The sequence below is a fragment of the Macrobrachium nipponense genome, chromosome 22 (assembly GCF_015104395.2).
Source record: "Macrobrachium nipponense isolate FS-2020 chromosome 22, ASM1510439v2, whole genome shotgun sequence".
NCBI lineage: Eukaryota > Metazoa > Arthropoda > Malacostraca > Decapoda > Palaemonidae > Macrobrachium > Macrobrachium nipponense.
In genome coordinates this window covers 10,193,058-10,220,557 of record NC_087213.1, presented here as the reverse complement: position 1 = coordinate 10,220,557, position 27,500 = coordinate 10,193,058, and the positions used below count along the sequence as shown (strand labels likewise).

The 27,500-nt window shown below is 34.6% G+C and overlaps 1 protein-coding gene across 6 annotated transcripts in view; it reads right to left on the bottom strand.

The window, feature by feature from the left end:
• Positions 1-27,500, bottom strand: part of LOC135198481 (solute carrier family 35 member F2-like) — a 360,961-nt gene that overhangs the window by 150,773 nt on the left and 182,688 nt on the right. For all 6 annotated transcript variants that reach the window (XM_064226058.1, XM_064226059.1, XM_064226061.1 and 3 more), the window contains exon 3: positions 16,035-16,144. In XM_064226058.1, the coding sequence (XP_064082128.1) occupies positions 16,035-16,144 (110 nt within the window). The remainder of the gene's footprint in view (positions 1-16,034; positions 16,145-27,500) is intronic.

Sequence of the window (27,500 nt, the reverse complement as noted above, 5' to 3'; positions counted from 1 at the left end):
TATGTAAGTTACTTTCTTATTTTCACTTTCAATATACGCCTAAGAAATTCAAAAACTAAATTCTCAGTAATAACTGATGCAATTTCAATAAATATATTCGCCCTACATTCAAATACACTTTAGGCAGTATTCCCCTAATTCTAATACATTTCGATACGAAACTTCCCCTCATTTCTCAAGCTACCAATATTTCTCCATCAAGTTTATGACACTGTCCGAAAGCAATTCGTCCTGAGTTTCAATTTCACTACCAAAAAGTACTTTTTCCTGAATTTCCATTAATTACTTTTAAATTCTCCTTACTTTCAAATACACAACATAGGAATCCAGAGGAGGAAAGTGGCGTTACAACGAGATTTAAAGTATCTGTTATTGCTAGGAGAAAATTTATTTCAATTGGAATGAATCGGAAGCGCCCTGGTCAACAAACACTCGAAGAGAATTATCCTGGAAACGTTCTGAATTAGAAAACGGGGGGTTATAGAATCTTGCTATAACGTTCGCTTGTGTATGATGTGAATATCTTAGCGTGATTATATATATACTTGGACAAATACATACACACAAATTTATATATTATATATATTATATATATACATACATAAATTTGTGCGTGTATGTATTTGTACAAGTATATATGTAATCTCTCTCTCTCTCTCTCTCTCTCTCTCTCTCTCTCTCTCTCTCTCTCTCTCTATATATATATATATATATATCATATATATATATATATATATATAATATATATATATATATATTATATATTTATATACACGAGTGTGTGTGTAAGCACAAAAAAAAAGTATTGAACGCTTATAAAACATTACGAGAGAGAGAGAGAGAGAGAGAGAGAGAGAGAGAGAGAGAGAGAGAAGAGAGAGAGAGCAGGGCCACAACAAAGACCAAAACTTTTGTGACAAATTCAGGAACAACCCACAGAAGACAGAGGAAAGGAGATACAATAAAATCTTTTGTTTCCGAAGTCAAAACACAAAAGCGTGAGCCTGCACGGACGGTACAGAACCCAAGGACAAGGTGGGTACGGCAAAAATGCGAAGGTCTTAAAAACACCAGAATAAAGGAGATCACACACACACATATACACACATATATACATATGTCAGTGACAATGTAGGCAGAATAAAAGAAACCGTGCTTATTAACAACTACTAAATTCTATGGAAATGTCTAAAGACTAATGTTATAATACGTACGAAAATTTACACACACGCATAATATAAATGCATATATATGCATGGGCAAGCGCGCACACACATACATACACACACAAATATATATATATATATATATATATATATATATAATATATATATATATTATATAATATATCAGTGCGAGGGTGGACCAGGGAAACCAATTAATTCTAACATCTTGCTTTATTTCTGACGTTTCGTAATAATTTCTTTATTACATCTTCAGGGATCTAGTCCCACAGTTAAATACCCAAACCTCCTCTACTCAACTTTACCTAAGTTAACTGTCTTTGTAAGCATTCTGTCTTTTGTTCTCTCCACATAAGGTTTGGAGTCAGCGGCCTTTGGTTCTTTTGTGTGTGTGTGTGTCTGGTGTTTTTTTTTTTTTTTTTTTTTTTTTTTAGCTGTAATGTATTGAATTTTTAATTTTCTTATGAAATTTTAATGTAATGAATTTTAATTTTCTTATGAAAGTTTAAGTTTTTACAGTAACTTTTTTAGTAATTTATTCATTATTCAACAGATCCCTGAAGATGTAATAAAGAAATTATTACGAAACGTCGGAAATAAAGCAATATGTTGGAATTAATTGGTTTCCCTGGTCCACCCTCGCACTGATGTGTCTTGCTGGCCGTCGCCTAGCCCTGTTTTTGATATATATATATTATATATATATATATATATATATATATATATATATATATATATATATATAGTGTGGATAAGTGTGTGTGTATTTGTGTGTGTGTGTTGTGGAGCCTCTCTAAGACATATCGTTTGTTAAATGATCATGCAAGAACAGACACAAAAGCTACACACAGGAAAAATGGGGAGAAGGGTATGGGTATGGGGATGGGGGTGAGGGGGTAGAGGGGGGTGAGATGCCTGTGGGGAAGGGAGGAGGAAGCTGCGATCGTAATGGTATATCATCAACTCCAGCGCGGTTAATTACATCGTGGTGCAATATGTTCCTGACATGAGTTTAAAAGACATGTCTTACCCCATTAATCTCGCCTCTCTCTCTCTCTCTCTCTCTCTCTCTCTCTCTCTCTCTCTCTCACTAATCAATTATTTGGAGGAAGTTCTAGCAATGGTCTTGTACTTGTAAGAGATTATATATTTCTTGGGGAAAATGGAGTCGGAAACTTGCAATACTTTCCAAATTTAGTCTTTCTAATAAATGGAGGAAAAGGTGACAAAGGAAGAAGATTATAATAAGAGAACGGTTAGGCGGAATGGAAAAAAGAGAATAATAGTTATGATGGTACAACATTACAAAAAATCTTCTTTGCTAACAATTTTTAAAAGTGTTTTTAAAAAATTAAAAGATTGGGTATAAAACTGCTATAGGGAATATAAATCTCTAGCAGAATCAACAGCACGCATCTAGAGATTACTACTATATAAAGGCGGAGCATAATTTTCTTTGGACGAGAACTGAAGGAACTCATTTAAAAAACAAAACTAAAAAGTCGTAGAGATGAAAAAGGAATTTTTTGGAGTAATCATTGCATTTTGAAGAACTAAAAAATACACATTAAAAGTATTTTTCAATTAAAAAATATTTATCGTCTACGGGAAAAAATTAAATCGTCTATTCGGGAGACGACAGATACTTTTTTTTTGTCTATACTTCACTGAAGACAAGATGTAGACAAGGAGATGGGAGAATGAAAGGTAAGACATACACATAAATAAGTTATCACTTTCCACTTCTCTCCTGAATAATTCTGTGTTGGTGGTTTTATGTATAAAGTATAAGGGTATACAACAATTTTGTTACCAACATATACAACTAAAACAATCTCGTGAGTCTGTCTTTCTGTATCCATGTATACATACAAACACACACACACACACGCACACACACACACACTCACACACACACACACACACACACACATATATATAATATATATATATATATATATATATATATAATATATATATATATATATATATATATATAAAAGAACGAGACAGACAGCAAAAGGAAGGGGTTTTAAAAGCATACATACACTGACTCCGATGACTATCTCAAATCACATAATTAAGTGAACCACTGAATAACGTTATATACATTTGCGTCGAAGAAACCACTGCACCAAATTCCGAAGCCAAACGTCAAATAAACAGGCAGAAGACAGCGGCTGCCGTAAAACTGCATCCTTGGAGACTTGGGGAAATTGTGTAGCATAGTCGTGGAACTAAGTCGGATCTCTCTGCATTCAAAAATTAATTGTTGTTGAGTGAGGATAGGAAAGCTCTCTCGGCGGCCGGCTGCCTGTTATCTCTCTCTCTCTCTCTCTCTCTCTCTCTCTCTCTCTCTCTCTCTCTCTCTCTCTCTCTCATATAACTAATGTGTGCTCGTAGAACTGTATGTAATATATATATATATATATATATATATATATATATATATATATATATATATATATATGTATATATACATATATTATATATATGTATATATTATATATCGATAATATATATATTATTATAATATTATAAGGATAATATAAATATAATATATAAATTAAATTATATGTTACATATACGTATATAATAAAGATATATATAAATATATTACATGTATAATAAACTAGTAAATTTTTAAGACATGCGAATATATGTACGAATATATATATATATATATATATAGTATATATATATATATATATATATATATATATATATATATATATATATATAATTAAAAAATTACACAATGGATTCTTTAAAGATTTCAGTCAGTTCCCGAACAAAAGCTAGAAAGAGAACGTTGCATAGCTAGAAAATAACGGTTTTTACATCTGCATGATTTCTACACATTATTGGTTACCTCTTATTATAAATGTACACAAACTCAAAAACACACATACGACATATATATACATAATATACAATACTAATATCTAGATTTCTTTTTATTCTATGGATGAACTCAGTGTTCACTTCTCCACTAATACTGTTATCTTTTTACACTTCAATTACTAAGGATAAAGAAAAAAACTGAATCTTTTTACACTTCAAATACTAAGGATAAATAAAAAACCAAGTAACGATTTCATTCAATAATAAAAAGAAAAATCTTCCTCGTATTAACTGAACCTTACACTAACACGATTCAAAATTGCTTTACATTTTTCCAGACCATTTTTTGTTTCCTTTCATTCATCAATCAAGCGAGGCTCGAACGTGCTCGATCCTTTTGATCCCGAAAAGCAAACTGAAAAATTTATTCACAAAGAATTTTTTTTTTTTATCTTTTCCTACTACTTTTCCTAATTCCCCAATTGAAAAATAATTTTTCTTAAAAATTTCCATAACATTCTTTTCCCAATGTTTTTCCTAATTCCCTCCCTCCAAAAATATTATTTTAATATCTTTGCCTACCACGTTTCCTAATGCCCTCACTAATTTTTCTGTAAAACCATTTTCCTACTTTTCCTAATTCCCTCTATTTGAAAATACTTTTTATACCTTTTCCTATTTTCCCCTCATTCCCTCACTGAAAAATCTATTTTAGAAATTTCTATATTACCATTTTCCCTACTACTTTTCCTAATTCCTTGCTCAAAAAATATTGTTTTAATACCTTTTCCAGCTACTTTTCATAATTTCCTCTATCTGAAAATACTTTTTATACCTTTTCCTATTTTACCCTCATTCCCTCATTGAAATATCACCTTTATTAGAAGTTTCTATATTACAATTTTCCCTAATTCTTTGCTCAAAAAATATTGTTTTAATACCTTTTCCAGCTACTTTTCATAATTTTCCTAATATTCTGAAAAATACTTCTTATATTCCTTTTTTCCTCCTTTTATTTTTTTTCCCCTCATTCCCTCACTGGAAAACCACCTTATTAAAAAATATTATAGATAACCATTTCTTTTCCTTATTCCCTCGCTGAAAAGTCTTTTTTTCAAAAATTTTATATAAGGCCCTTTTTCTACTACGTTTTCTCATTCACTCCCTAAAAAATCACCCTTTTTTCCCTACTAATTTTCCTAATTCTGTCTCTCAAAATATTTTTTGATACCTTTTGCTACTACTTTTCTTCTTTCCCTCAGTGAAAAATTCCTGTTTTTATTTTTTCTTATTGCTACAATGCCCTTTTCCAACTACTTTTCCTTGTTCCCTTACTGAAAAATCGCCTTTTTTCAAATTGTTCTTCAATTCCCTATTCCTGCAACTTTTCCTCATTAACTCACTGAAAAATCCCTTTTCTTAAATATTTCTAAATTATTCTTTTCATAATATTTTTCCTGATTCCCTCTCTCAAAAAATATTTTTGTAATTAATACCTATTCCAACTACTTTTCCTGATTCCTTCTCTCAAAAAAAATATCTGTTAATACTTTTCCTTATTATTTTCTTTTCCATTCCCTCACTTCAAAAAATATAATTAAGACCCTAATTTCCAACTAAAAAAAATCCTGAATTCCTTCTTTCCTTTCCTGATATTTGTTAATACTTTTCCTTACTCTCATCTAACTCTCACTGCCTCTCTCTCTAATAATCCCTTTTCCTTCTACTACTCTTCCTCTCTCTCTCTCTCGTCTCTCTCTCTCTTTCTTCTATCTAATCTCTCTCTCTTCTCTCTTTCTCTAAGCGCCGCACATCCGATGAATCAACAGTTCAGGACAAAAATATTTGTTAATACTTTTCCCAACTGATTTTCCTCATACCCTCACAGAAAAACCCTCCTTCAAAAAATGTCCTATAATACCCGCCTCCCCCTCCTCTACTTTCTCTCTCTCTCTCTCAGCGCCGCACATCCGATGAATCAACAGTTCAGGACGGGGGGGCTAATATGAATAACAAAACAGTGGATGAAGCCGACCGTAGCCCTCGAATCGAAAATGAACTCGGAATATGAGTTTAAGAGGACCTGCTCGAAACAATTACGGCAGCGCCCCCGACGCCCCCCGGGCCGCCCGCCCGCCCGCGTCGGAATTTGGGGGGAAAATCCTATCACAGGATATTAGGCGGATCATTAGATGGCCCGGAAGGCGCCGTAAACAAACAAATTATAAATTGGAGCGGAATGCCCCATTGCGATTCGTAACTGGAATGAATAATGGGTCCATATTTCAAGGGACTGTTTTTGAGTACTGAATGAAACTTATATGCGCGTTAATGTACTATATATATATATATATATATATATATATATATATATATATATATATATATATATATATATATATATATATATATATATACGTATATATTTGTATGTATGTAAATATGCATATATATATATTATTTATATATATATATATATATTATATATATAGTATATATATATATATTTGTATGTATGTATATATGTATACAAACATATAATATATATATATAGATATATATATATATATAATATATATATATATATATGTTGTATATAATATATATATATATATACACATATATACGACACACACACACACACACACACACATATATATATATATATAAGTCCCCCCCCCCCAGATCACTTTTCCGTGGATTCCATACATATATCGGCTACAATGCCTTAATATCTATTCCTCTACCTCGGATTATTATATTTCCTATATGCTTAACGAAGGGGAATTTTTTTTCTTCGATATAGACTTGCCTGGATCGGGCGGCGATCCCGGGATCCTTTCAAATCCAGGAACGTCAGGAAGCTTTTGTACTACACCCTACCGCGGTAGTGTAGTGTGTCATATATGTGTGTATATATATATATATATATATATATATATATATTATATACACATATATATTACAACACACCCACACACACACCACATATATATATATATATATATAAGTCATATCACTTTTCCGTGATTCATATACATATATCGAGCTACAATGTCCTTAATATCAATAATTCGCTCTACTCGGAATTAATATATTTCCATATATGCTTAACCGAAGGGGAATTTTTTCTCGATAATAGACTTGCCTGGATCGGGGCGCGATCCCGGGATCCTTTCAAATCCAGGAACGTCAGTGAAGGCTTTTACCTACTTACACTACCGCGGTTAGTGTAGTAGGTATAAAAGCTTCACTGACGTTCCTGGATTTGAAAGGATCCTCCCGGGGATCGCGCCCCGATCCAGGCAAGTCTATATCGAGAAAAAATTCCCCTTCGGTTAAGCATATATGGAAAATATTAATTAATTCCGAGGTAGAGCGAATTAGATATTAAAGGACATTGTAGCTCGATATATTATATATATATATATATATATATATATTATATATATATAATATATTCACATTGACACAAGCATACAATTTCACTCAAAGCTCCCTCTCCTCTCCGCGAACCTCTCTTACACACTTTGGGAATAGCGACAATTCTTCTAACGCCCCGGAGCGGGAAAACCATTTCCACTCTTCAGGAAACAAACGCGAGGGAGCATCGGCTCCGGAAAGACCTTCTCATCACCGGCGGTGGAATTTAATCTCCGAAGATCAACGTAGCCATGACTCAATGCCACGAAAACGCATCGCTGGTTTTTTTTTTCAAACTGGTGTAAAATGGAAAAGAAATAACAGGAATTAAAGCACCAGTTGGAAGGGGAATAAATAACAGGCATTAAATCACTTGTTGAAAGTGGAAAAATAACAGTCATTAAATCACAGGTTGAAAGGGGACAATATAACAGGAATTAATGCACAGGTTGAAAGGGATAAAAAAAAAGAACAGGAATTAAAGCACTGTTTGAGGGGGATAAGAAAAATGACAGGAATTAAAGCACTGTTTGAAATGGGTAAAATAAATAACAAGAATTAAAGCACCGTTTGAAAGGGAAAAAATAACATAAATTAAAGCACTGGTTGAAAGAGGAAAAATAACATGAATTAAACCACTGGTTGCAAAGGGAAAAATAACACGAATTAAATCACTGGTTAAAAGTGAAAAATAAAAGGAAATAAAGCCCTGGTTGGAAGGGAAAAAATAACAGGAAATAAAGTCCTGGTTGGAAGGGTAAATATAACAGGAATGAAAACACCGGTTGAAAGTGGAAAAAAAATAACAGGAATCAAAGCACTGGTTGAACGGGAGAAAAATAATAGGAATTAAAGCACTGGTTGAAAGATGTAAAACAATAACAGGATTAAAAGCACTGAACTGGCGGAAATGGAATTAATTCCGTCCTACGAAAAAAAAAAAAAAAGGAAAAATTAGCGATGCAGTCACCTGTGTACAATCCCATGTGTATGTTTGTATTTGGGTGCTAGCACAAGAACTGCCTGAAGACTTAATGTTACTTGTTCGTACAACGCATATACACTCTATATATATTCAATAAAATCTTAGCTAGACGGAAAAAGTGTGAATTATCGTCAAATGGTGAAAGGTAACCTGAACCTTAAATGAAAAAAAAATACTCATAGCAACATGAGTTTCGAAACTGAGAAACAAATCCACAGGTATGCAAATTAACAAATACATTTAAAAATAAAGTTAAACAGAGATATTTCGAGAATCTGCACGATTCCCATTTCCAGACTGAAAACGGGAATCGTGCAGAGTCTTGAAAGCTCTCTTTATAATTTTATTTTTAAACATATATGTATAGTTATCTAAGTGGATTTCTTTCTTCTTTAACCTAAAAGAGATATAATTTTAGTATTCGTCACAAGGCTAGATGGTCTTGGGAAACGGTTGAGAAATCTGATTGGCAGATCTCCAGGGAAAACAGCGGCCCATCCATGGAGGAAAGAGAAAGAAAGAATAAAAGAGAGAGTACTTAAAATGGTACTGTAGCGGGTGATTGGGAATAATAGCTGTATCAAAAAGAAGAGAAGAAGAAGAAGAAGAAGAAGAAGAAAACAGCTTGCGTGGTCTTGGACACTTCGCCATTGCCTTCAACGTGTTCGTCATACGTATCATCTTTTTAAAATACACACAGCAAAGCGAAAGGTCCAGTTCTGATATCATAAAACGCCACAGAAGGTAAAAAAAAAAAATAAAAGGGGAGGGGGGATTAGTTATATGATAAGTATCAACTCAAATTACAATAAATGAACTCAGTTTTCTGTGCATTGGAGACACTATCATCATACCTTAAAAAGCACTGCTATCCATGCGCTTCTCTTCTGAAACAGAGCATTTAAAGGTAACCTAGACTATCAACAATTTTGACATTATTTCGTGGATAAATAACTTGCATTAAAGTTTTACCGTCAATATCGTTCTTCAAGAACTTTCATTGCTCACCCAAGACGATTAAAGCCTTAGGCACAATCCATAAGACCTTTCGATAGAAGATGTAGGGGAGGTATTTTTAAGTTTTATGTAATTTAGTTCAACAAACTATTCTCGCAGCCATGAAAACAAATGAGATTCTACTGAGGTAAAGATACAAGTGAGGATGAAGAGTTAATGGCGTTAATTGCTTATGTGGGAGAGTATGTGCATCAAGAGGAAAAAGGGCATACAAGGAAACCCCAGAGGAGCATAAAGACACGAAATTACAGGCTCTTAAACTGAATATGTATTCTGCATTAATAGAATGAATAAATGTTTTGTGCCTGACTAACCTATGTACGTAATTCTGCAATTCTGCAGAATCACACATACAAGCAAGAGCCTTTTATTTGACCATATTTTTTTCCCCTTTGGACGTATATTCTTCTCAAATCTTTCTTTATAATTGTTCATACTACAACTACTGCGTGTTAGTAGCATTTTTAGATAGAGTAATTACATAAATAAGAATTTTTTTCATGATTTCCGTAGAGCTTCAGTCAAGACCACGAATAATTTTCGCTCTTGGCAAGGTTGCTTATGTGTGTTCATTTATATATATATATCTATATATATATATATTATATATATAATATATATGTGTGTATATATATATATATATAATGTATGTGTATAATATATATATATATATATATATCATATATAATATATATATATATATATATATATATATATATATATATATATATATATATATATATATATATATATATGAGTGAGAATTATTCATGGTCATTATATTTACAAAATCATAAAAAAACTACTCTTATTTATACAATTCGGCATAATATAAGTACCCGAAGCAGGCAGTAATTGCGTTAAGAACAGTTACAAATTAAAGATTTGAGAAGAAGATACAGTTCGAAGGGGGAAAAAAAACAAAAATAATAATGGTAAAAAATGGTCCCGCAGATTTCACAAGAGTTCGAGATGAAACCCGAGATGTTATCCTAGGTCTGAGGCGGCCTCTCCGCTGTGATATCTTTACAGCTCTTTTATCAGACCTACCAGTGTCGAGCTCGCGCAAGGGGTTGGGAGGGCGGGGGGAGGGCTGGGGGATGGGGGCGAGGGTGTTTGAATAGAGTTATGTGATGGGTGGCATTGATTCCAAGTATGGAATGGGGTGGTAATATCTTACTCTGATAGCGGGTAAATCATTCTTCTTCAAGAGTCTAGGGAACTATTTTTTTTTTGTTTATGGTAGGTAAGTACCCATGTCGGTGTTACATCTTGCGTTGGAAATTTATGAGGCTGAAAATGTCATTGGGATATGAGGCCTCCTAAACAGCATGGAACCAGAATTAAATCCTGTCTAGGGGAAATCGCTTGTTTGTTTGTCTGTATGCTGTTGTTACACTGCATGGAACCAGTGGTTATTCAGCAACGGGGCCAACGGCTTTACGTGACTTCCGAACCACGTCGAGAGTGAACTTCTATCACCAGAAATACCAATCTCTCACACCTCAATGGAATACCCGAGAATCGAATTCGCCGACCAAGGTGGCAGGCCAAGACCGTACCGATCACGCCACTGAGGCGCTGAGGGGAAATCGCGGGTTTTCAAATACTTGGTAATTAGAGGATCTTTTACTCATTTTACCGTTATGACTTTGTTTCTGCATTTCAGCAGTCCATTATAATTTCCTTTTTATGTTGATATAAGGAAAAAGAAGTAAAAGAAATTAAAGTTCTCCTTTTCTCAAGGAGAACTACATTTTCAGTCATAATACTCGTCGGAGATATGAGTCACCTATGTTTTCAATGTCAATAAGTCGATACTATGTATCTGTCAGTGGGATGAGTTCGGTGGTCCAAAACAGGCCTCTTACTCCCTGTCCCATCTTATTACACTTTAATAAGTCCATATTGTATCTGTTGGTAGATTGAGCCCTGTGGTCCCCAACAAACCTCCTACTCCCTATCACATCTTACCTCACTTAAGGGTACAGTATGTGCTGGCATAAGCTTAATCAATACCAACAGCCTGGTCTATATGATCATACTATAAAAATCTCTATCATGGAGGAACAGCGCCACAGTTATATACCAGTAAAAAATAGTTAGAAATGAAGTCATACAAAGAGCTTTACTTCTACATAGATTTGTACAGTTACAAACTGGATATGCGCCTCAATTTTAAGAATCATGCTCCTGTGAGTATTTTTTTAAACTCCGTCATCTCTGCTACTAGATTGACCCAGCACTAAGGTACATCTACTAAAACCTATGTAATATCTAATAAAACCTAAGTTATTTTAGCCATCTGAACTAATATGCTGCCGACCGTTCATAGCGCCTTTGAAGTTAATTTTGTTATATTTACCTGCTAGAGCGAGAGTAATTGCATTAAACGTCACTAAGGCATAAGTTATTCGAACTAAAAGAGCCTTGCGCCGTAAGGTAGCTACGAAAGAACAGGCTCATATTATTTATAATATAATAATAATTAGATTAATTCAATCTAGAACTCTGAAAGAGCACAACAAAAGTCTACGAAGTAATAGACGATATCATATTTCATATAAAAATAATGTTATAAATACTATTAGTCTCTAATGACAATGACATCAATAGCTGTAAGAGGAGCAGTAGTACAAATGACGATTTTAGAAGAATATCCGCCAAAGGAGAAAAATGTAAATAAAATCTATAGACAAAAGAAAACAAAAATTAATAAGCAGCTGGCACTAGAGCGCACATTTCTCTCACATATTCTGCACAAACCACGATAATCTATTTACAAGATCAGTGTTAACCAACAAAAGCTTCATATTTTCTTTAATGTTAACCAACAGACGAGTCATATTTTCTTAAAGCCAAGTCACAGCGCTTTACGCGGGTGGGATGACATCTTATGTACGTCAGAAACTAAATACTATTTGTTTATCAAGAAACAAGCAAATGAACGCTCACACTTATAGATCACAAAATTCTTGTCACCCGATATAAAATGGTAACCTAACAAACAATAAAGAATAAAGATAAAAAATTTAACACAAAATAATCTAAAACTAAATCTGACAAAACACTCAACGTGTATTGTAGCCTCACGTAATCTTGAAAACAATTCTGGATCCGTTTAAAAACTGGAACAATTCCTATGGAACACCCAACAAACTTAGGATATTTCTCAGGGACAGAGGGACACGAACGAAACTGTTATATATATATATATATATATATATATATATATATATATATATATATATATATATATATATATATATATATATATATATATATATAACCGACCAACTTCAGTTGCAAGAAGCAATAGGCAACTAACTGAACAATGAGCTATAGCAGATTCACGTCAACCGTGCATTTGATGTCTAGGCCAATCCCTTCCAACGCTTCTGATTGGCTGCTGATGAGCCAATCACAGGGCTGGAAACTCCCAGTCTCTCTCGAGAGTTCTCATAGGCAGGATGTATGTTCCACTTCTCTTTAGACATACGTCTTTCAAAAGTGTCCCTCAGGGGAGGTGGAACATACATACTGCCTATGTGAACTCTCGAGAGAGACTGAGAGTTTCCAGCTCTGTGACTGGCTTATCAACAACCAATCAGGAGCGTCGTAAGGGACTGGCCTAGACATCAAATGCACGGTTGATGTGAATCTGCTATAGCTGCGCTGCTAATTAATGCCCGGGAAAGTTTGAAACTTGTAAAATCAACCTTTGGAAAATAATCTCTTACGAAAAACTTCCCAATCTGCATCCCTCAGAAAGAAAACTTCATACATTAGAGCGACATTAGAAGGGAAAAAAAAATCTTTAAAAAAAATCCCTTATACTTCATCCCTAAGCAAGAAAAATAGCTTCGTATTTTAGAAGGTATAGAAAACTGTCATAAGAAATAACACTCATCTATCATACCTCAGAAAAAAATACTTTTCTATCTCAGAAGGTAAAAAATATCATAAGAAAACATCCTTCATACCTCAGAAAAAAAACTTCCTTTCGTAGAAATTAAAATAATCTCATAAGAAAAAACACTCATCCTATACTTCCGAAAAAAAACTTTATACCTCACAAGGTGAAAAAACTAATTTCATAAGAAAAACACTCATCCTTCATACTCAAATAAAATTAATACCTCAGAAGGTAAAAACACTAAACTCATACGAAAAAAACTCATCCTTCATAACACAGAAAAAACTGAATAAATTAGAATGCATAAAAAATCTCATAAGAAAAAAACATTTATCTTTAATACCTCAGAAGAAAACTTCATACCTTGAGAAAGGAACTCATAAGAAAAAAATACTCATCCTTCCTACCCCAGAAAAAACTTCATACCTTAGAGGGTGAAAAAAAAATCCTAAGAAAAATCACTCATACTTCATACCCCAGGAAAAGAAACTTCATACCTTAGAAGGTAAAATAAATCTCACAAGAGAAAATACTCATCTTTCATACCATAGGAAAAGTCATACCTTAGAATCTAAGGAAAAAGTAAAAATAATCTCACAAGGAAAAAACGCATCCCTCAGGAAAAAAAAAAAAAACTTTATACCTCAGAAGGTAAAACGAAAAAACACATGATAACGAATCTCAGTACGAAAATTTGGGGGTTCTTCCGGTTCGCCAAATTAAACTTTGAAGAGATTCTTAAAAGGGGAAGAAAAAATCAAGAGACGGGAAGTGGCGTTGGTTGGCCGGGGCAGAGTTTTCGAAAGTTTGGAGTGCCATCGAGCCCTAGCATAATAATATATATTTTTCAACCTTCTTTTTTCTTATATTCTGGTATGAACATGACGCAGTGTCTCGAGGATATTCTCAAACACTTCAAAGGAGACTTTGTAAAGGTGCGTAATTTTATATAGTGAAGTTGCATGATAAGAGTCGAACATTTTATTATAAAGTCTTCATTCCCTTTTTTCCTTCTTCTCCTTCTTCTTCCTCCAGATTTCCGTACATTTCTTAATCCATTCTCTTTTGATGATGAAGAGCGAGAGGGGAGAAATAATTAGCCAGTCTTGGCAAGATACGTAAGTCACGCTCTGGTGATTAAAAGAGGGAGATATTATATAAAAAAATAAATAAAAACCACTTCGCAGACATCTAATTGTGACCTAATTTTACAAAGAGATTATATTTATGATATACATATCATGAAAAAAAACTCAGCATTCAAATGAATGATATATTATTTCTGTGTATTAAGAAAAACTGTCAGATATATGAAAGAATAATTATTTCTGTGTATTAAGAAAAACTGTCAGATAAATGAAAGAATAATTGCGATGAATTAAAATGACTTGAAATCTTTACTAGCTGCTTCATATAGACATACAAACACACACGCAAACGCGCTGCTGAACACACACACAGAAAAAAAACTACGTTTTAAATGAATATCTAATATGTACCAAATGGTAAACAAATAATCCCAATCTTTAATGATCCAAACTTAATTCTTAGATTACGTTTTGTTTTCTACCACCATAAATTTTTTGTTAGAGAAAAACTAAATAAAAAAAGCTCTTTCCTCATGTAACTGATGCTATAGCCCACAAAAAACCCTAATGTGAGCAATGAATTAGCTGTACCTCAAGCCTGACATACTTCTATATCTACTACTTTGTATAATGCTTTAGAAGTTGAGCGGCGGCTAGATTTTGTACCCATAGTCCATTAAAAGGATTAGGTATAATGAAGTCTGCGAACAAATAGATTTTGATATAAATTGACAAAAACATAGCTAAATGGCTTCGGTTTTTGTAAAAAAGTAATATAGAATAAAAAGAATAAAAACCCAGCAACCAGTTTTCCTTCTCACAATACTCTTAAAGGCTACTTCTCTGATGCTTTCAGATATACAACAGCGTGGGAAACATTTCACAGCATATTTCGCAAACCACAAGAGGAAAAATGTCCCTGGTTCAACAAAAGAAGTGGGAAAAATACCGTGTGACTGTCACCACTGAAAGTTTTCATTTGGAGAGAAAGTTGGATTCAAGACTCACGTCATCAACCAACAAGACGTTACAACATTCATTTCACGTATGCGTGCAGAAGAATAAGAAGAACAAGAAGAAGAAGAAGAAGACGAAGAAGAAGAAGAAGAAGAAGAAGGGAGGAGGAGGAGGAAGAGGAGGAGTAGGAGGAGTCTACAAGGCGTGAACTATACTCTACACTTTTTTTCTTTGGCGCGTTTGCGAAATTATACGACCTCAGTTCAAATCCTGAATGGTCATTTCAGAATTCGAAAAAGAATAACCGACAGGAACCATTACCAGTTATAAAAATACAAGCATCATAACATCATATAACAATATTATTGGTTACTGTACATTTCAAACATTACCGCATATAAAGTACAGAATTAACGAAGTGGAATATTTCCATTATACTGCTTTGTAATTTCCAACAACGGGTTAATTTGCTTTATTTATATTAAAAAAAGGACATCGCAAATATATGTAGAATAACAATGCAAAGGACTGAATCCAGAGAGAGAGAGAGAGAGAGAGAGAGAGAGAGAGAGAGAGAAGCCCAAGACAAGATGCGAGAGTTGAATACCCTGGATTCTTACCTGCCGGCAGTTGTAGGTGATAGGTATTATTAAGCAGGTGACAGCAGGCACCGGTGGCGCAGATCAGCAGAGATGCCACCTGGCCCAGCAGGAGAGCCCGCCAAATGGACCTGCAGAGAAAACGAAATGAAAAACATTAAAATACAGTCCACACATTTATAAAACGAAACTCTAACTGTAGCTTCATCATTCAGCTTAAACTACTTGGTATCACTTTAAACAAAAAACAAAAATTCTGGGACATATTTTTGTCATTGAATTTCTATCTAAGATATAAATATTATATATATATATATATATATATATATATATATATATATATATATATATATGTATATATGTATCATATACATATATATATATATAATATATATATATATATTATATATATTATATAATATATTATGTACTATATATATATATATAATATATTATATATATATATATATGTGTATATATAATATTGTACCTATCCATATATATTATATACGCATACATTATATATACACATACACACGCGCACACACACATACACACACACACACACACATATATATATATATATATATATATATATATATATATATATATATATACATATATATATTCATTTGACGGTTAATCCACTAATTTATTACAACTAGCAGCGCTACGATCAAACATCTCTGAAGAGCCGGATTCAAATCATAAAGAAAGCCACTTACTGCAATGCTCTGCATATTACACAAATGGCAGCAAACATCGAATATAAAACATTTGATGCCATTATAATCAGCGTTTCATCGTATTCTCTGAATCAATCAATCGCCCCCCCCCCCCCCCCCCCCATCCCCCATCTTTGCAACTTGCATAATGATAATCGCTGTTGCAGGCACACGCAACCCCCTCGCCCCCATCCTCCCCCAAACCAGTCCAACTCGTTGTCACTAATAGCGAAAGCAACTGAGTGTAAAAGGATCAAAAAGCGAGGGACGAGGAGATAAGGCCCTTCAGATAAAAGAGGAGAGAGAGAGAGAGAGAGAGAGAGAGAGAGAGAGAGAGAGAGAGAGAGAGATATTTAGTAACGTGTGATTATCGATTTGAATGTGTAATATGTTTCAGCTTTTCGCAGTAATCATGGAAAGTGTATAATTATGCTCATGGATGTATGTCTCGTTTCCAAGCCAGATAAAATATAAATAATATATATTACATATATATAAATATATACGTATATGTATATGTATTTATGTATGTATGTATATATATATATGTATATATGATATATATACATATATACAGGTATATTAATTACACCACACACAACACACACACACACACACACACACACACACATATATATATATATATATATATATATATATATATATATATATATATATATACACACACACACACACACTCAGGTGAACAGTCAGAAATATGAAGATCAGTGGGAGTGGAAACAGACTACTACATAAAAAACATCTTTATTAGTGCCGACGTTTCAAGACAAGTCTCACTTTCAAGGCCGTAATTAAAGAATAAATATTGTAGATTATAAAAACAAATACATCCTGTAATTTATTTTGTTTTTATAATCTACAACATCTATTCTTTTATTGCAGCCTTGAAAATGAAACTTGCCGTCTTGAAACGTCAGCACTAACAAAGATGTTTAGACTGCCCTCTGATCTTTATATATATATATATATATATATATATATATATATATAAATATATATATATATATAGTAATATATATAAAACCAAGAGCAGCAGCAACAGAAGCAACATCGACCAGCCTCGAACAAAAGGAAGGGGAACCTCGAAGGGATAGGAAGGGATTAGAGATGCAGGGCGAGTAAGGGGCAAGGACGCGTGTTATAAAAGGGTATGAAGCGAAGTCCCGTTAGACGAGGGAAGGGAGAGAGAGAGAGAGAGAGAGAGAGAGAGAGAGAGAGAGAGAGAGAGAGAGAGAGAAATTCTGCAAAATGGATATTTTCTTTTGTCTCTGTTGAGACGCTTTGCAACGAGAGGTCACGCCGAATTTCTTCTCGCGGCCATCGAGGGGCGTGCGAGTGTTTGAGTAGGAGGAGGAGGAGGAGGAGGAGGAGGAGGAGGATGGAGGAGGAGGAGGAGGAGGAGGAAGTTCTAGTGAGAGGAGGTTCTAGCAGGTGATTTATGCGTTGAGGTAGAAAAGTTTTTTTTTATGGTGAGGACAGCCATGAAAGTAATTGAGGAGCCAGGGCGAGGAGGAGGAGGAGGAGGAGGCGGATGACGAGAAGGAGGGTGAGGATGATAAGGAGGAGGAAGAAGATGACGAGGAGCAGGGTGAGGATGATAAGGAGGAGGAGGAGGAGGAGGAGGAGGGTGAGGATGATAGGAAGGAGGAGGAGGAGGCGGATGACGAGGAGGAGGAGGAGGAGGAGGAGGAGGAGGAGGAGTTAAAACAAAGAGGAGGAGCAGGAACAGGTTCTAACAAGTGATTTAGGCGCTGAGGCAGAAATTTTTTTTTTTTTTTTTTTAAGTTTGAAACAAAAGCTTCTTTTATCTTTTTTATGGCCGGGAGGCATCTGGGTGTGAAATCGGATTCTATTAAGTGAATCATTAGGAAGATATCGAAGGTTTTCGGTGGAGAAATGGATTTCTCCCTTCCTCTGGAGAGGGAAGCTGCTTTTCTTATGGAGGAGAAAAAAAAATGCGTCGAAGAAATCGAATTTTCTATACAGCGTATAATCAATGCCACCGAAAATATTACTTTTTAACAATGGTAAAGTCTCTTTTAAATTATTCGAAAATATTACATTTTAACAAAGGAAAAGTCTCTTTTAACTTAAGGAAAAATATTACATTTTAAGGAAGGAAAAGCCTCTTTTAAATTTGTGACGGAAAAATATTACAGTTTAACAAACGAAAAGTCTCTTTTAAGTTTGTGAAGGAAACATATTACATTTTAACAAAGGAAAAGTCTCTTTTAAATTAGTGAAGGAAAAATACTACATTTTAACAAAAGTCTCTTTTAAAAAATTAGTGGAGGAAAAATATTACATTTTACATTCTCCTTTAAACTAGTGAAGAAAAAATATCACATTTTGACTAACGAAAAATCTCTTTTAAATTAGTGAAAGAAAAATATTAAATTTTAAAGAAGAAACATTCTCTTTAAAATTATTGAAGGAAAATATTACATTCTAACGAAAGAAAAGTTTCTTTCAAATTAGTGAAGGAAAAATATTACATTTCAAGGAAGGAAAATTCTCATTTGAATTATTGAAGGAAAAATATCACATTTTAAGGAAGGAAAATTCTCTTTTAAATTTGTGAAGGAAAAATATTACATTTCAAGGAAGGAAAACTTTTTTAAATTAGTGAAGGAAAAATGTTACATTTTAAAGATTAAAGGTCTCTTTCAACAAAGGAAAAGTCTCTTTTAAATTTGTGAAGGAAAAATATTACATTTTAAGGAAGGAAAAGTCTCTTTTAAATTAGAGAAAGAAAAATATTACATTTTAAGGAAGGAAAAGTCTTTTAAATTAGTGAAGGAAAAATATTACATTTTAACGAAGAAAAAGTCTCTATTGAATTTGTGAAGGAAAAATATTACATTTTAAGGAAGGAAAAGTCTCTTTTAAATTAGTGAAAGGAAAATATTACATTTTAACGAAGAAAAAGTCTCTATTGAATTTGTGAAGGAAAAATATTACATTTTAACGAAGGAAATATATTACATTTTAACGAAGAATAATTTTCTTTTAAATTTGTGGAGGAAAAATATTAAATTTTAACCAGGTATAATTCTCTTTTAAATTAGTGAAGGAAAAAAATACATTTTAACGAAGAATAATTCTCTTCTAAATTTGTGAAGGAAAAATATTAAATTTTAATCAGGTAAAATTCTCTTGTAAATTAGTGAAGGAAAAATATCCTTTAACCAAAGGTTAGAGGAAACATAAGAGAAACCCCAGCTTTTAGCAACTCCGGTCGAAGGAAAGGAACCCGGTTTCTTATAGCGAGAGACGTGGTCAAAATATCCCCAAACTTGTTAGGAAAGAAAGGTATTTCTTTTACGCACAAAAACTCGGGATGGGATTTATCTTTTTGTCCAGGAGGGGGCCGGACGAGCATTCCCTCCACCCACATCAAAATCAGGATAAATAAGGATAGATAAATGTTAGATTTTATTCCCTAGGCCAGGGGTTCTTAATAGTGGGTATCCATACCCCTTGAGGGCGTGAGAACCATAGTTGTGGGCATGGGACTTGATCGCTGGACATTTGCATACATTTGATTTTAATGTGTCAATGTATACATGGGTACATTCAGTAAACAAATAATTATATAAAACCTAGAATGCTTTTAATTTTCTTGTATGCTCTAATTCTAGATATTTATATCTAAAGTGGCACTAAAGTGGGTATATTAAATTATATTGTCAACATATACGACTCAATTGGACTTAAGCAAAGGGCAACTCATGGGGGTCTGGAGTCAGGAAAAGGTCAAGACTCCATGCTCCAGATGATAAAAATGCTTATTTCATTAATCATATTAAATAAGAAGAAAGAGTGATCCTGCTCTGCAATTCTGACAACAAGGAAGGAAGAAGACAAAGCAGAGAGAGAGAGAGAGAGAGAGAGAGAGAGAGAGAGAGAGAGAGAGAGAGAGAGAGACTTACGAAAAGATTCTGAACCATTATCAAATTACACACTTTCCTCCAAGGGAAGATGATAATTGAATTTAGTAATTCAATAAAATAAACCTGCTGTTGGCACTTCAAACGAATGTAGTATATACAAGTAGAGACGTATCACACTACATACGCCTGAAGAGAGAGAGAGAGAGAGAGAGAGAGGGGAGGAGAGGATGGAGAGAGGGGGAAGAGAGCGAGAGAGAGGGAGTAGAGAGAGAGAGAGAGAGAGAGAGAGAGAGAGAGGGGTACTTACGATGCACTAGGTGGTTAGAACATCAATCCACTACTTTGTATGCATTACACTTCTACTACTTTTTCCGCATTACATGGATTTTCCTTCGATGGTACTCCTAATCTGAACACTGAAGAGAGGTTTTTAGTGTATCTTCAGAGAGAGAGAGAGAGAGAACCAGCAAGGGGCTTTACAAAATGTAAGGAAAATATGAACGCGTTATTCAAGATGTTATCTTGAAGTCAGGAGAGAGAGAGAGAGAGAGAGAGAGAGAGAGAGAGAGAGAGAATGCATGGGGAAACTTTTTTCATTAGGTACACATTCAAGCAAACACTTTTTCCCCGGCAAATGTAAATACCGACACGCAGTTCATTTATTCCAATAGAGTCTTTCCTTCTGATTTATGCAGCAGTATTTACATCCTCTCCTCCGGGGAATCCTAGTTAGACTCACAAAGAAAAAAAGTTGCAGGAACTTTGAACACGGGCTCCAATACATTCTACAAGGGTTTTACATCACCCCCCCCATCTCTCTCTCTCTCTCTCTCTCTCTCTCTCTCTCTGACGCAAAAAGCACAAGAATATCTTTAGCTTCTAAGCAATTTCAAAATGTTGAATTTTTCTACAAACTCGTATTAACTGGACATTTTTTTTGCACAGCTAGTATCTTTTAGGCTACATGAAACCTCTCTCTCCATCCTTACTATCTAATATAGTTTCCTTGATGTTAAACAAACACTCATACATCTACTTTTCTCTAACTGTTCTGGCTTCCTGATAAAATCTTGAAGAACAATTTTATATTATCCTTACATTTTGTAAAGCCTATTTCTGTCTATTTAAATCTCTCTCTCTCTTCTCTCTCTCTCTCTCTCTCTCTCTCTCGGGTCCCCTTTCGATCCTTTACTTCTGATAACAAAATTGAATAAACAACATTTCAATATTTCGTATATTTTAGCAGAGCCCTCGTTTTCTGTAAAACCTCTCTCTCTCTCTCTCTCTCTCTCTCTCTCTCTCTCTCTCTCTTCTCTCTCTCCTTTCTGCCCCCTTTCTCCATCCATTAAGAACGGGATCATTTGAATCAACTGTCGACAAACTTCTAGCATTAAAGGACTGCTGCATCCCTCTCGTAAGGTGAGATACAACCAGGGGAGATACATCTCCAAGTTTTCATAGCATCACAAAGACGGTTTAGTTTTCGTTTTCAATAAGACTGTTTTCTCTGCGTCTTTTCAGAGCAATTTTTCTTCCTTTAACTATAATCTGAGCCCAGGTATAGAACAGAAGATTAGATTACAGTAGATCTCCACAGTGTGTGTCAGTTGATAAGATGTGTAAAGGAAACAGTATTTGTTATCAAATGAAAGCCTTTCTCCGAGGGGACACTGAGGAAAACAACCTACGTATTCAAACTGGCATTAGGCCTAACACACTCCAAACCTGACATGAAACGCAGCCCGCTTTGTTACCCGTTAAAGAAGAAATAGTGTTTGCAGCTCTTAACCTGACACGGAGGACAATTCAGCTTTCAACGTAAGCATTAGCTTGATGCGAGAAAACTGGTTTGCCTAACTGCCATTGTGAGCCTTTTTTTGTTTATTTGTGTCGAATAATCGGGACTTGTGATTAAGCCCACTGTCCAGCTTTGAATAGCTAATGAAAGGAACAAAATAACAATGCGATCACATGGTCCTGAGGTCATTTTGTTAGCTTACCCTGACTTCAGAGCAACAGTAGTTGCTTACATCAGACTCCTAGGGGCTGCCTAAACTTTAGTAATGGCACGGGAGATCATGTCTTAATAGCCTGTGGCATTAAAGGAAGGTCACCTATTCGTGTACTGACCAGACCCTAGGTTTCTTACCTATGTACGATGCCACAATTCAAGCTGTGATAATTCCCATTACGAATATGTCCCAAAGGATACTATGTCACCATAAATGACGTCATCATTTTTGGATAGGTAGTAGTAGGGGTCTTAAGTGAGAAATATTACGAAATTAATTAGTTCATGATCACATCACTTTCTGGTGCTGGAATTTACAGAAAGGCCGTTTGCATTCATCATAATCGCATGGAAAAGCCAACTCACAAATCCTTTTATTAGAAATATGTTATTTCATCAACATCTCAGGGAGGACATCACCTACCCATTCACCTTAAGTGACAACTGGTTTCCATAAGACGGACTATACCATCCACTTTCATGAAATGCTAAAATATGCAAATAGCCCATCTGCATTTACCACAATTCCCAAGAAAAACAAATTTGCAAATTGTTTTATTAAAATATAAATATAATTTCATCAGCATCTCTCAGGAAGGACATCAAGACACCGCCTAGCCATTCACTTTTCTGAAACAATTCCTTGGTAAAGTAAAGACAATTTTTTTTCAAACAAAATATGTCATTTCATCAACATCTCAGGAAGGAGATCACCTATAGTCGATTTCACTTTAAGGTTAGATTCTTGCGCTAACGAGACGTTTGTTTGGTTGGCGGCCCTCTGATTATGGGCTTGTTAGCGGGTGAGGCCAGGGGACCTGCTCGCTCAGTGGGTGGGTCCATAATTTTTGTTCGTTTGTAGCTTAGAAAACACTAGCCAATATGTTTACATTTCGTTCTCACTTTTATCTCACGTTTTACCAAAAGATAGGAAACTTTTTGGTCATACCAAAGGATTTCGGTATTAAATGTTACAATTGAATTAATCTGTTTTCCTGAAATCAATAAGGTTAAAATACAAAGGAATTTACCAACGAGTAAAGAAGTGAAGGGAGAGAAACATTTCATTCTTATACCTGTTTTATTCATCATCGGATTTTGCATAATTCATGAGATCAAGATAAAATAAAATCTTGTGTTATTTAACAATAAAATCACCCTGAATACGATGGTGCTTTCAGATTTTAGATGCGTGTAATATGTAAAGAGAAAATGAAGAATATGTCTTATTATGTTACATTCGTGCTTGACTCGGTTTGACAATAGTGCCGAGAGACATCGTTGGGTCTGGTCCTCTCAGCTAGAGCCGTTGGCGTGTTGGCAGTTGCCAATTGACGATATGAGAAGTTTGCAGTTTCGAGACTATGTATTTACCGAATTATTATGTCATTACATTTTCTATAAATAAATGCATAGAATTACCATTATGACATTTGAACATTTTTACTCAAATATCATATATGTCCGTATTTCTGGACATATCTGATAAAAAAAAGTAAATAATCAGATGGATGCATCTGGTATCGTTGGCCGCGGGCGGGAAATTCAGTTCAGGAATGAATTTGAAATCTACGGACCTACTTCGCACTCTTCAGCTCATCCTTAGTTTTAATGAAGTTGGTTTCAACATATTGTTTCTAATTTCTTCTATGAATATATTTTCAAACGAAAGAGATATCAGAGACTTAATTGAGTGATATGAAATAATAATCTCAGTGGAGCAATAAACAATAATGATGACGTAAGAAAATTTGTAAAATTTTAATTTCTTTTTGTTCATATCAATAGCCTAATGACATACCAATGTAAGCCTACTGTGTATGACTTTCTTTTGTGTTTATGGCATAATATATCTGCATGAATTTCCATTCTTTTTGTTTAAAAAGATGAAGATATAACAGTCTTCTGATTAGTCTCATTATCCTACATGTACTATATATATACAATTATGGTGGGCTGTGGGAACGGTTACGGGAGCTATTCTAACTCAGGTATGAATTAAGTGATTCAAGAATAATCACTACCTCAGGAGAAAAACTAAGCAAATTTTTCCTAAACATTGTTGTGACATGTTGTCAAGGTGTAACATGTATATAAAGGAGATAAACATTTCTGGTGTAAAGAGTAACTCAAGCAATTCTGAAAAAGACAGTATATTATATTCGTTACATCGTCAACAAATTTTATGGTAAGAAATAAACATTTGTACTTTTGTTTATTGAGTGAACATATGAAAACCATAAGCTTTTGATGTTATTGGCCAGAGAAACAAGTTCTGTTATTTATCAGTGAGCCTCATAAAGCATGTACATTTCTCACTTAGACTAAATTGAAGCCAACACCCAGATGCATCCATCATATTATTACTTTTCTTTTATCAGATATGTCCAGAAATACGGACATATATATATTTATAAAAATGTTCCGAAAGTCATAATGGGAATTCTATGCATTTATTTATAGAAAATGCAATGACATAATAATTCGGTAAATACATAGTCTCGAAACTGCAAACTTCTCATATCGTCAATTGGCAACTGCCAACACGCCAACGGCTCTAGCTCAGAGGACTAGCCCCACGATATCTTGCGTCTCTCGGCACTACTGTCAAACCGAGTCAAGCACGGATGCAACATAATAAGACATATCTTCATTTTCTCTTTTTTACATATTACACGCATCTAAAATCTGAAAGCACAGCGTATTCAGGGTGAATTTAATTTATTGTTTTAAAACACAAGATTTCATTTTATTTTGATCTCATGAATTATGCAAAATCCGATGATGAATAAAAACAGGTATAAAGAATGAAATGTCTCTTCTTCACTTCTACTCGTTGTAAATTCCTTTGTATTTTAACTTATTGATTTCAGGAAAAGATTAATTAATTTGTACATTTAATACGAATCCTTTGGTATGACCAAAAACTTTCCTATCTTTTGTAAAACGTGAGATAAATGAAGAAATGTAAACATATTGCTAGTTTTCTAAGCTACAAACGAAAATATGACCCACTGAGCGAGCAGTCTGCCTCCCGCTACCAGCCAATCAGAGGCCGCCAAACAAACGTCTCGTAGGCGCAAGAATCTACCTTAAATGAATCGACTATAGTCATCTTCCTCAAGTGACAACCGCGGCTTCCAAAAGACGCCAGTAATTCTCACAACAAAATCTCTCTCTCTACAACGTTACTGATCTCAGATGAGAGGTTCACACTTGTGCCTTCAATTAAGCGGAGGGACTCACTGGTCCGCTGAACTGGGATAAACGACTTCAGAGCAATCAAAGCTCCCCTGAAGGGGAAGAACCCCTTCGAAGGGTCGCCTGAACCCCTTCCAGGGTCGCCTGAACCCGTTCCAAGGGGTCGCCTCTCCGACGGAGGGCATTAGTCCGGCATAATTTGTTTCTGCTTATTTAGCTGTGCATTAGTGGAACCAAAGTCCTGTAAATATGCCAAACAAATACAAAAAAATGACGTGGGGTAAACATTCTTTAAAGGGACGGAGGTGGATTTGCATTTTTGTTTATACATCAAACACTTAAAGAATATAAAGAATATAAAGGAAACAGAGTCGTGGAGGGGTAGGATAGCAAAACAAAAGGTCATTATATATACAATGAGAAGAGTAATTAAAATACATCGACTTACATACAATGAGAAGAGGAAAAAAATAAAATACACGAACGGAACATAAAATGGCAAGAAGAGTATTTACGGAGCACCACTTCCTTAAAAAAACTATAAAGGGAACACAAGTAACTGGGGGTAAAACAAATGGTCGTTGTATACAAAGAGACGAGTAAATAAAATAGAAAAACGGAACAGGAAATAGTAAGAGGAGCGTGAACAGAACATCATTTCCTTAATTAGTACTCTGAACATGGAGAAAGATGGAAAATGCCTGGGGCTGGGTGGGGCGGGGGGGGGGGGGGGTGGGTGCTGGTGCATATTCTTACGGCAAGAAAAGCTGAACTGCAGGTTTCTAATTATCTCAGACACGTTAATAAAAAGGATACCTGAAGGGAACATAATCCAAAGGAAAGAAAAGCTGAACTGCAGGTTACTAATTATCTCAGACACGTTTAAAAAAAGGATACCTGAAGGGAACATAATCCAAAGGAGAGGAAGGTGGGGCTGCAGGTGTGTCAATACCATATACCAAGACATAGAAAAATTACACAAAAGAAACATGATACAGAAGGTGTAACATGGAACAGCACAACCGTAAAAAAAAATACATAAAAGCGACAAAATATTATGATAAGAGTGGAACAGCTGAGCGGTTAAAGAAACAGAAAAGGAACAAAATATAAAAACACCAAGTTACAGAAAGGAAAGTCCCTTAAGGAGCACGTCAGTGATTACAACAGTAAAGCAGCAAATGAAGATAAACAGAACTAGGGAAAACGAAAGGCGCAGAAAAATTCCAAAACCTCGTAGTAGACGATTAAAAAATGTCCTCCACCCAAGAAGATCAACTTAAGGATTACCGTTTCCAATAATCTAATCGTGAAAAGATTTTTCTCAAAATCTGATTACTTATCTCACCTGTCAGCGATCTTTACACAAAATAACTTATTCTCTCTCTCAAACATAGAAGAGAAAAAAGAAAGAGGAAGGAGAAAGAGAAGAGAGAATACGAAGCAGAGGGAGGAGAGAAGAGAGAGAGAGAGAGAGAGAGAGAGACCTATACCAATATGGCTGAACGTCGTTAAGAAATGGAGCACCAAAGTAAAACTATATTTACCCCAAATTTGACTCAAGTCATTTATACACGAAAGACGGGACGGGCATCTTCTCGAATCGTTGCAGGGAATACTAAAATATTATATCCCT